The 12,129-nt window shown below is 41.4% G+C and overlaps 1 protein-coding gene across 1 annotated transcript in view; it reads left to right on the top strand.

The window, feature by feature from the left end:
• LARGE1 (LARGE xylosyl- and glucuronyltransferase 1) overlaps window positions 1-12,129 on the top strand; it is a 319,140-nt gene that overhangs the window by 135,430 nt on the left and 171,581 nt on the right. Inside the window, exon 3 of the mRNA XM_053407478.1 lies at window positions 6,797-7,098. Within this exon, the coding sequence (XP_053263453.1) occupies window positions 6,797-7,098 (302 nt within the window). The remainder of the gene's footprint in view (window positions 1-6,796; window positions 7,099-12,129) is intronic.

The raw sequence follows: 12,129 nt of genomic DNA on the forward strand, positions 1-12,129 counted from the left end.
ATGTTTTTGCAGTGGTTGGAGTTTGAGAAAATAATTCATCAAGAGCACAGATGGTTGATTTAGAACCTAATAGGTATTAACACACTATTTTCCCCAAGCTTCGCTCCTGATATTGATAATGTGTTATCTTTGCCAAGCCTCCCTTCTTGATAGCATGTTATCTTTGTCAAGCCAAGCCTCCGATAAAATCTTATTTTTCACTCACTGCTTAGCCTGATAAAATGTTGTTTTCTTTCGACTCCACTCTCTGCAAAAAGGGCAATGGAGGAGGGAAATGTTTCTTTTAAAGACTTCTTTTTTCGGCAGAGTTGTACATTTCCCTAGGTCATATAAAGTGGGTTGCAGGAGAAAGATTGGGGACGAAAGTAAAAAGGCAGTAGCTTCATGGAAGGCTGAGAAAATAACAAGGCAAATCATATGCAGCTCCATATTCCATTTACCTGAGAGGAACTTTGTGTGACAGTTTTAAGTAGGCATGCAGAGGACCGCCCTATTAACCAGCTGGCCACTTCTCATTACTTGGTTTTCATTTATAGACAAGCAGGTAGATTTAGCACCTACTGTAAGCAAATGTGGCATTTACCTCCTATTTGACACCATATGACATCAGGCTTGGAGATGTCTCATCTCCAGTCTTGGTGCTAAGTACCACAGCACTAAGATGGGAGATAAGTCTCTGCTTATATACTTAGAATATGCACACAAAATGGCAGTAGTGCCGTATCTGTATATGCAGATTCTGACTCTAGCAGAAGTCTCTTAATGTGTTTTCTAATATGTAAAGTGGCAGCTTCTAATGTGGCAATGCTACACTGTAGAGAGTAAGCCCATTAAATGCAATGGGAAGTAGTTCTGAGGAAGCACGTACGGGAATTCACTTCAAGTAATGTTATGCATTAAAAGCAATAATTTTATATATTGCAGATGGGATTCAGTCTTGTACTAGCAAATTGAGGTTGCACAGCTAACATAGATTTGGCACTCTTGTGCAACAAATCCAATTCGGGGGGAAATTGGACATTTTACAGTAAGGAAAGTGATGGGGAAACACATGGGAAAGTGTAGGATAACAGTTGCTTGACATGATACTGTGTAAGTTCCCTGCAAACAAATCCAAATGGCTGTTCAATAAACAGTGAATATTATATAATCTCCCTGCAAACTTTGTGCAGACAAATCAGGGTGAATCCTCAATAAACGGGACATTTGGAAGTGACATCTCTATTCATTCATTCCAAACAGCAGCAGCAGCAGCAACAACAACAAACCTTGGATTGTTAAATTAAAACCATTGTAGAAATTTATTTTCCTTCTTTTTTAATCATTATTGTAATTTCTAAATTTGCATCTATACTTACAAATCACTAGGTACAAAGTTCATGCAAGTCAATGTCTCCTCTTTTTATTATAAATTTCCTCTTTTTTAGTGATGCATAAATGGATACCTAAGTAGGCTGAAGTAAGATGGTTCACAAATCAAGAGAGCAGTTCAATAACTTTTCACTTATAAAAAAGCTTCCCCAGAATTTGTTACAGTTTTTCAAACTGGATCATTTCCTTCAATGCTTTGCTGAAGTGGAACTTGACTTTGCAGCAGCCCAAAAAAGTCACCTGTTTGTTGGTGTGATCCATGCTGAAAAAAATAGCTGTTAGTCCAATTTATAGTGACAGCAAAGTACCTTCATGAAACCTTACACTTCACTGTTGCTGTCACTGGTTTCATCAAGGCAAGAAGACTTGAACCTGTACATGTGGCAGTTGCTCACTGTCTTCAAAATGCTCTTGAGGTACCATTTTTCCAGATTCATTATACTATTCTCTTAAAACTTCCTTCATTCTGTAAGCATTTTCAGAGGTTTCACTCATTTCAGAATTAGAAGATGCCTTGTTTACAGTGCAGACATCTGGAGAAAATTGCTCAGCTTCATTCAGCAGTCCTATCGGCTGCTGTCAAAACAGCTCATCAGGCAGCATTCTCTAATTCCAGCTGATGCTACCTCGGAGCAACTTAAAAACTTACAGTAGTACACGTTGGTATAAAAATTCTCAGTGGGTGTGGGAATGAGTTTCTTAGCATGCACTGTGATTGCTGTGTGGAGATGCAGGCATTGAAACACCAAATGGTTAGCAAAAACAGCCTCATCCCAGCAGCTGACATCCATCTGAGCAGTTTGTAAAGCCAGGTGTCTATAGACAGCCAAAGCAGCAGCCAACAAATTCAGAATTGGAAAAAAAAATTATACTGAGCATTTTTCCTGCAGCTCAACACATTCTGTTCTATTCTTTCTTTATTTTTAAGCTCCTTGTGTTCTGTACTTATTAAATGTGTTTTGTGTTAATATTCTTGTATTACTAGTGTTTGTGTGCATCATAACACATAACACATTTCATTAGGAAAAAGACCTCATCCCTTTTGTTTCATTTTGGGGTTTTTCTTCCAAATTTTCCCCACCCCCACTGGGTGTGAAACGTATTAGACTGAATACAGATGTGCAGGTATTATCTTGCCTTTTTGAGCATCCACTATTTGCTTACCCTATTTTTTTAGGGACTCTTTTATTTATATTAATTTTTTACCACATATTTCTACCAAGCAGTTGGTTTAGGATTAATAAAAAGTTCTGGACATATCTGTTTGCCTTGGAATTTGAGTTTCTTTTTGGCCCAAATGTTCAAGCAGAGTGTGGTGAAATTAGTTGGTTCCTTTGAATCCGCCAGCATGTCTGTTTAGAAGTTACTGTAATTCATGTATCTTTGTATAGATAGAAAGATGTATATACACATGCCACACAAACTTAGTTTATTTTTCTTATCTGATTGTAAATTCTGGGTTGACTGTTCCTCTAAGACCAGGGATGGAGAATATTTTGCGGACTTTTGTCCACATTTCTTTAGGGTAAATGTGGTTGGGGGCTTCATACTGTCAGTGTGTGGGGCCAACACACACACACACCAGGGTGGCATCCCTTTTCTCTTTTCTAATCATAGTAATAGTCAGTTTGTTTATTTCACACATTTCCCACAAATACATTGGTGCTCAATGTAAACAGTCTAAATGTAGTAGTACTGTACATTATCTGTAAACAGGAGAAATCATAATATCACTGCAACACAATATTAACAATTAACAGTTCGTTTAAAATATCTCAGAAATGGAGGTGAGCATAAATTTTACCAACAGGTAAGCCTTCTCTCCCTCTTTCTCTCCCTTTCTCCTTCATTCCTCCCTTCCCCTCCCCCGACTCAAGAGCACTCACTCACTGTGGCACCCTCTCCCCCCCAAAAAAGAAATCTGCTAGCCTGCCTCCCCCAGTTATCTGCCTTCAGTAAAACAGAAATTGATTCCCAGTACACAGAACTGTCCAGAAGTGGTCTGGATGCTAAACCACAGAAGATGGGTCCTAGAGTGGCATTCTAAAGGACTCCTCTATATGAGGTTAGGGAACCATACTATTTTGAAGGACATCCTAGCTCTGTGCTTGGCCAATGTGCACATGAATGCCTTTCTGACAGACAGACATTTCTTCTTCTTTGGTGGCTTGGGGACCACCGTGAAAAAAGTGGAGGGCCATAGGTTGTCTACCTCTGCTTCATGTTCTGTTACAAAGTGAAGTGTAACATATTTTGCTTCAAATTCCTGGCACCTGTACCCTTATGACCGAAGAGGGTCAGCCCCAGAGTGAAAGAACTTGAATGTGCTGTCCAAAGAAAGGACCACCTTACTTGTATAACATGTAGTCCATACACTCCCAGAAGAAATATTTGGATTTGAGTTGCTAAACATATTCATATAGGGTCATGAGAATTTTGGCTGTCCTAAAGCAACACATAATTTGCATTCCATAGCAGCCTGAGACTGAATTATGTTTGTTTGGAAAAGGTGGGTGCGAAACTGCCATTCCAGTTGGGTATGTGGCATTTATTTATTTTGTTTTATCTTTATTCTTCAATTCTTAAAAGAGTCAGCTACTCAGACATTATAAATTGGTTTTAGAAATGTGAGGGGTGGGTGGGTAGGCAGGTGTAGATTAAAACAAAGATGGGGATATGAAGCATAAGGCATTCTTTCCTTTAAATGAAAAAAAATGGGAGTATCCCTTTTGTTAAGAGAGGGGGAAAACTGGGCTTTCATGCGGCCTGTGGGTTGCTTGTTTCTACTCCTGTCACAAATAAAGCCAAACATAAAATAGAAAGTCTGTTTCTCTGCCCTGCGTAACTATGGAAAAAAGAGTGTGGCTTGGAACCCTCTGGAAAATGATACTTGTGTACTTCAAACAGCACCACTGTTTTGTGTTTTTCCCCCTTCATTGGATATGGATGTGCTTTCTGGGAGTAAAGTTGGGTATTTATAACTTCATGTGAACCACTGCAGTAAGATTACCACTAGCGATAATAAGAAATGTCCGCTGTAAATAGTCTTCCTTAATAACTGTGGTAATATAGCATTAATAGTACTCTGTTGTTTATCTAGAACAGTTCCATCACCACCAGTTGTTTTGCATGCCCACAGACATCACTGTGGTTTTAGCAGCTGTTCATAACTACTAAAATACTTGGTAATGGCTACATATCTGATAGAGCCTAACACGTTGGTGTTACACAACTGCTTTCTGGCAGTAGATGTATCAGAGCCATTAATAATAGAATAGCTCACCGATAATATCAGAAATAAAGATTATGGGGGGAAACAGTGCTTTTTTTCTAGAAAAAGAAATGCTGCCGTAAAAAGCACTGAAAATGCATGCTGCACCAACTCCTGATCCATCCATCCGGGGTCTACCAGAACTCTCAGAGGAGGTGCTGAAACTAAGTTCTGGAGTGTTCCGGCTGAAAAAAAGCCCTGTGGAAAATATAGGCGAGAACTTGGGGATTGGAAACATGTGCAAAGTTATTCTATTCTCCTATTTTCTGTAATTGTCTACACAGTCACATCAGTAGTGTATTACAAGAGTCTCCCACCCCAAGCTCCATATTGTAATACCCAGACACCAAAACTTGGTACTGGATGTGGACAAAATGTTTTTCCTGGTCTTGTATAGTGTTTTGCTTAAACCTCATGACCACTTTCATTGCTGAGAGGCTCCTTGTTGTTAAACTCTACAATGCTGTTAAGTTTGGAGGAGAGGTCATAGGTCACTGGAAGAGTTCGTCCTTTGGATGCAGAAGGTTCAATATCTGGATTCAATCCCTGGCATCTTCAGGTAGGGCTGGCACAGACTCTTCTAGTAAAGCTTCCAAGAGCTCCTGCCAAACAGTAGAGTCAATACTGTGAGCTAGTGGACCAATCTTCTGATTGAGTACAAAGCAGCATCCTACGTTTTCTGCATTTGCAACACTAGTGTGTGTTGTTACATGACCTAACTTCTTTTGTTGGCACCGTCTGTCTTGGAAGACAATGGAGGAGTGCACCTTTGGGGGTGAGGCCAAGCTGTTGGACAGTTGCAGCACTTCCTGTGGCTGTAGAGATTGGTGTGGGAGAGACAAGTTTCATTGCAGCTGGGACGGATGAAGGCATCCAATTGTGCTGCTGCAGATGCACCATGGTGTTTCTTATCTCTGTCTCCTCCCAGCGGTCATTTCTCCTCTGGTTACTGCTAAAAATGCACAATTTGACTGCCTGTCTCCAGGCACTGCAAGGGATTATAACCTTCATGTCACATTTGCAGGCACAGAGTTGGTCTGCCAATTGGCCTGGTGCCTGAACCCAACTCCCTGTGGAGCAGGTCCTTGGGCACCCTGCCATCTTCCATTCTGTGGACATGACCAAGCCAGGGTAGACGTTGTTGAGACAGGAGTGTGAACATGCTATGGGCTTGGGAGAGCACATCTTTGTTACTATGCAACAGATATCTCTTAACTTACAAACCTTCCTACGTTTCAGACAAGCTGTTTGATTGAAATCCATGACGCAGAGAGAGATTGCAATGATTGTAACCAGGCCTCACAACAAATCTATCGTGTTGGAGCTAGAGAGAAGTGGGTTTGCCATGACCAATCACTTCCAAAGAAAGTGACATGGGTTCTGTGTGCAACTCACTTATATTTGCAGAATAACTAGCTGCCGAACAAGACAGAAGGTGCCATTCTGACCTGATTCCTGAGTTACAGGATTGGTGTGACTGTTGTTCTGTTGCAACTCTCTTCCACATCACATTGGTAATGCAACAACAATAACAAAGCATATGGCAGGCACAGGATCAGATGACAAGAATGACAATAATGCTCTGGTGGTGATGCCAACTAAGTTTGATGCCAGAGAGTGGTTTCTCACGTGTTTCTGGTCTTCCTACATGGGTTGTATCCAATGTTAGTTGTACTCAGAGGAGACCTATTGAAAATTGTGGACAGGACCAACTTGGGTCATTAATCTTAATTGATCTACTCTGAGTAGACCTTGGTTGCCTATTATGGTTTCTGTAGTCTTACATTATCAGAAGGTCTTGAGACAGAATCAAACAAGCGTCAACTACATCACATATATAACAAGAAAGATAGGACATACCTGATGCAGAGGAGGAGATAGCTGCTCTGGCAAATGGAGCAGCGCACATGCTGTGCACCAGAGGGCGGGGCTAGCCACCCACGGGAGTGGGGCTAGCCACCCATAGGGGCGCCACCTGCGGCGAGCATCCCAGGGATGATATATTGATATATTGGGTTAGTCATCTGCATAGTTGTTGTTGTTTTTAGCAATTCAGGACTTATTACAGAAAAAGGTTCTCTCTGTTCCTTTTTGAAACCTAAATTTTAAATGTCCTTTGTATCACTGCCTCTTTTTCCCCTCCTTTCATCCTAGATGGAAAGCCAGTGTCATTGTCTCCAATTGAATCTCAGCCCCACAGCCCTCGTTACACAGCCACAAGTCAACGTGAAAGAGAGAGCCTGGAGGTCCGCATGCGAGAAGTGGAAGAGGAAAACCGGGCACTTCGCAAGCAGCTCAGTCTTGTGCAGAGCCGGGGCCTGTCCCATCGCCGAGGCAACCACTCAAAAACTTATTCCATGGAGGAAGGGACTGGGGACAGTGAGAGTCTGCGGGCTGGCATCGTGGCAGGGAACAGCTCAGAGTGCGGACAACAGCCAGCAGTGGAGAAGTGTGAGGTAGGTAGATTGTTCTTCCATCTCAGGCCATGCTTCTCAATGTTTGGCTGGCCAACTTTTCCATGGATGCATGTGTGAGAAAGGGACGACCATGCTCTGCAGCTTCTTGTGAGTGCTTTTGTCTGGCTTGAATGGGTTCTTGAACTGCTTACCAGGGTGGAGAGATGCATGTGGTACGGTGGTATAGAAACCTCTGACCCCTAACTGGGTTGCTGGAATGCACCTATTGTACAAAGGTAAGAGTCACATCTGTCTACCTAAGCTTTCTGTGCCCTGAGAAGTTTCTGGCTTGCATGCCAACACAAAACTGATTATATAGTAGCACATTCCTGCTGTCTAAACTGCATAGGGATTAAAATGTATTTTGTAATTGTCCAATTTTTTTTGCATCTGGCTCTACCAGCTTCTGGCATGCAGCCACCAAGATGTTGCCTATGAAGGAATGAAGATTGCGGCTTGCAAACAAGTTCCCTTCCCCTGCTCTGTTGAGAACTGGTTGGCTTTATTGGGGCCTTGGCCTGCTTTCAGTGCTATACCCACAACATGGGCCATTGGCAAATAATTTTTATAGATTCCATATATATTTTCTCCTTTTGTGGAAGCAAGCAAGTCACGTCAGTGGTGATGCTGTGTGCTTGTTGATATGTAATTTAGTAATATGTAATTTAGGAAAGTTGGAAGCAGTGCACAAAAATATGAGAAAGACTGGAAATAAAAGTGATATTAAAGAGAAAAGACATTTGCTTATATGGCATAAGATAAATTTGTAGTTAGAGTTGGTAGAGTACCATCATGTCCAAGGACAGCAACTCAGTAAAATGCTGGCAAGTTCCATAGGACAACATTGATGTTTGTATCAATTATATTGTCTAATTTAATGGCTGTTGCACCACAATTTAAGATAAGATAAGATAAGATAAGATAAGATAAATTTATTGTCATTGTCCATATATACACAGTATACACAACAACGAAAATCAAACACCCACCCAAAGACCGGGTTCACATACACATTTGCACGTATCTCCAACATTCTCATCCTATTCAGACATAATCTATAAAACATAACATAATCCAGAATATAACATAACCTATTTAAAGGCATAACATAACCTAAAACCTATCTCATTCCTTCCTACTTCCTGCTTGCTATTTCTTGCAACTGGCCCTAAGATCATTATTTAGTGCAATCAGAGCTCTTGGATAGAAACTATTCAGAAGGCGTGTGGTTCGTGTTTTCATTGTCCTATATCTTCTGCCCGAAGGCAACAGTTCAAAGAAGTTGTGAGCAGGATGGGTGGGATCTCTCAGGATATTGTGTGACTTCTTCAAAGTGCGAGACGTGAAGATCTCATCCAGGGTTGGTAGTTGGAGCCCAATAACATTCTGGGCAATTTTAATTATTCTCTGTAAAGCTTTTTTATCCGTTTCAGAGCTGCTCCCATACCACGATAATACACTATAGGTTAAGACACTCTCAATGGTACTGTGATAATAGGACAGAAGTAGGTGCTGAGATAGATTCAGTCCCCTGAGCATTCTCAGGAAATACAACCTCCCCTGCACCTTCCTCACAACCATATTAATATTTGCAGTCCATGAGAGGTCCTCAGAGATATAAATGCCCAGGTATTTAAAACTACCAACCCTCTCCACCTCCTCGCCATTTATGTGCAATGGTAAAAATACACTTTTCTTTCTCCTAAAGTCAATTATGAGTTCTTTGGTTTTTTTGGTGTTAAGCATAAGATTGTTTTCTTTACACCATTGAATTAACCCCTGTACTTCTTTCCTATAAGCAGTCTCATTGTTCTCACTAATGAGCCCCACCACCGTTGTATCATCCGCAAATTTGATGATTGTGTTGGACTTATACAGTGGGGTGCAATCAAATGTGTACAGGGAATAGAGAAAGGGACTTAGCACACATCCCTGAGGGGCTCCTGTGCTTAACACTAGAGTAGAAGAATAGTGAGGTCCCATTCTCACTGTCTGCGGCCTATCAGTCAGGAAATTCCTTACCCACAGACAGATCTTCTGATGTATACCCAAGTTGGTCATTTTAAGAAATAACCTGTCTGGCAGAATTGTATTGAAGGCAAAAGTGAAAAAGTCCAGTAGGAAGTTTGTTAACTTGGTCCACTGATTACTTTAAGATCACAATGTAAAATCTACCAAGGGTGCTTGGTGCAATAGGCAGGTTTTGAACTGTCATTTTCACTTATCCTCAGTTTACCTTTAAATGTGGCTGTCTCTATTTTTACAAGGTTGTAGAAATTATTTGAATGTAACTTGTTATGTACAAATTATGAACACCCTATAAGTATTGATTACATTGACCCCAAATCAGGAAAGATAATCTATTATAATTCCCCGCAGTTCCCATGGGTATCCTAACTCTTCTATTTAATTTCCATATCTTCAATTTCTTGCACATATTCACAAGCATGGTTCCTCTCCTCATACTGTTGAAGAGGGATGCTAGCAAAATTCCCTCAAGTCGGGCTCAGAGGGCTTGCAAAACCCTACCTTAAATGAGAGGCAGGTTTTGAAAGCCACTAAATCAGGCATAGGCAAACTCAGCCCTCCAGATGTTTTGGGACTACAGTTCCCATCATCCCTGACCACTGGTCATGTTAGCTAGGGATGATGGGAGTTGTAGTCCCAAAACATCTGGAGGGCCGAATTTGCCTATGCCTGTCCTAAATTCTTCTCTGGCTTAGAATAACCTGCCAAGCAGAGAATAATCCCTGGTTTCCCTTCTTGGTCCCCAAACACCCTTCCTGCCAACACTTCAGTCTCCTAAACATCCTCCCCCTGCCTTCCCCTTTATGAACACTTCCCCAACAAGGCACCCTCAGGCTATTTTGCACTGCAACTCCAATCAACCCCAGTCAGCATGGTCAATGGTTGGAGATACTGGGTGCTGGAATTAAAGCAAGAGGTAAGGGAGGAGGATGTTTTTGGGGGACTAGCAAGGAGGGACTCTTGGGGATCAGGGAGGTAGGTTATTTCGCCAAGCTTTTGGGTGTGTTTTCCCCAGATTTTGTTTAGTTTTCTTCAAAGTCAGTTGGAAGCAAGTGGGTGCAAGCTCACTCCTCTGTCGGACTCCACAGACCTTCTAAGACCCGCTGAATACAGCAGACATGTCAGCTTCATTTAGACCTTGAAAATGTGTCAGTTTCCCCAAAGATGCACAGCGGTAAATATGATAGATAGATAGATAGATAGATAGATAGATAGATAGATAGATTCTTTATTGTCATTACACACGTGCAACATTGCACAAGTGCAACGAAATTGGATGCCATCCCTTAAAAACAACAAAAGCAAAACAACAACAACAACCAACAAACCACATTCCAGCCACACCCACACCCATCAATCTCCCAGGTCACACTATCGAGTTACAGCATTCAAAAGGGCCACAGCTCTCGGGTAAAAACTGTTTTTCAGTCTATTTGTCCTTGACTTGATGTTTGACAATGGTTTTCACGGTTGTTACACAGCATCACTGACTCCATTGTGTTCTTTCTTCCAAGATGTATTTGTGATTGTCACTCACTCTCATTTTGCGAACTATATCCATTCAATTTCAAAAGGAGCTGGGAGGAGGTGATACCTCACTTGAGTAGAAGAGAGCCAAGTTTTTTGAGGGCACTTAACAGAATACACCAAGGAGAAATCAATAAACAATGGTATCGGCAAGTTCTGAAAATAGCTGCAAGCAGCTATTGAGAAGCTGTAGATGGGAACAGCTGGCCAGAATCTCTCTCTCTCTCTCTCTCTCTCTCTCTCTCTCTCACACACACACACACACACACACACACACACACACACAATTCCAACCAATCAACAAAACTTAACAACTGAAAGGAAATCTCTTGGCAGTTCTAGATCTGCCTCCTGTGCCCACTTCACAAAGAGCAAATCTCACTGAATGTGGTGGAACTTGCTTACCAGTAAGCATGCATAGGGTTATATGGTAACTGTCTTCTGAGTCATATTTGTCAAGGGAATTTTTACACCACCACAATATTTCCCAAATGGTAGGTGGTTTATAGATTCTTTACATAAATCAATAAAAGAGTACAGGATGATGATGATTTGCCTTTGTAGTATCCAGACTACTCTTTTTATTTTCTACTTTTTATGAGTTTGATCTGAAACTGTAGGAATCAGAGAGGGAGAAATCCTATGCTCACCTAGGTGAGACTGTGGGAGAAAGGTAGTCAAATCTAACAATGCATATTCTTGCTGGTTAGCATGTGAATGGGTTAAGGACTTAGCACTGTATTGCTGATAGGCGGACTCAGACCATAGAGATGTAACTGGCAGAGAAGGCTCTGTGTGATGTCATTTCCCCTCCTCTCCTGGGAGGGAAAAAGCAAAAGAAGTATTTCCTGTTCCTTCTCTCCCCACCCCTCTCTTCAGCCAGCTATGAAGGAAGGCATGCCTCTGATTGCGCCAGCATGCCTGCAGCTGGTTTTGCTGTAAACACAAGTATTTTACCTGCATTTACTTTTAATGCTGTTGCTGCTAGGGACAAATGCTTGCCTGTGGGTAAAATATACGCTTTAAACTTGCTTTTCAGTCTGTAGCCTGTTCCTTTGACTAACAGGGTAACAAAGTGGGAAATCAGCCTAGCAGCTAATTCCTTTGCTTCCAATTAAACTGCTTAAGATGAGATTTAAACTCTGCTCATTCCCGCACTTTTAACTGCCAGTAGTAATTCTTTTGTCTGTTTCTTTTGTCTGTTAACCAACACACATAGGTTTGTAGGGCGATAAAATATAGTTAATTATATTCCCTCACCTACCTAATAAAACCCATCAGATACAAGGGATGCTAAGAAGTCATTGCTTCCTTGGCAAGGACATCAGTTCCCTGGGTTAACATTAATGAATTCAATTAACATCCCCCCACTCCCCAGGAATCAGGAGACCAGAAATGAAAGAACACATATCCTCATTTTAGCACACCTACAGTCATCACTAGGTGTTGCAGGATATTTGTTTGTCGCCCAAATCA

The sequence above is a fragment of the Podarcis raffonei genome, chromosome 10 (assembly GCF_027172205.1).
Source record: "Podarcis raffonei isolate rPodRaf1 chromosome 10, rPodRaf1.pri, whole genome shotgun sequence".
NCBI lineage: Eukaryota > Metazoa > Chordata > Lepidosauria > Squamata > Lacertidae > Podarcis > Podarcis raffonei.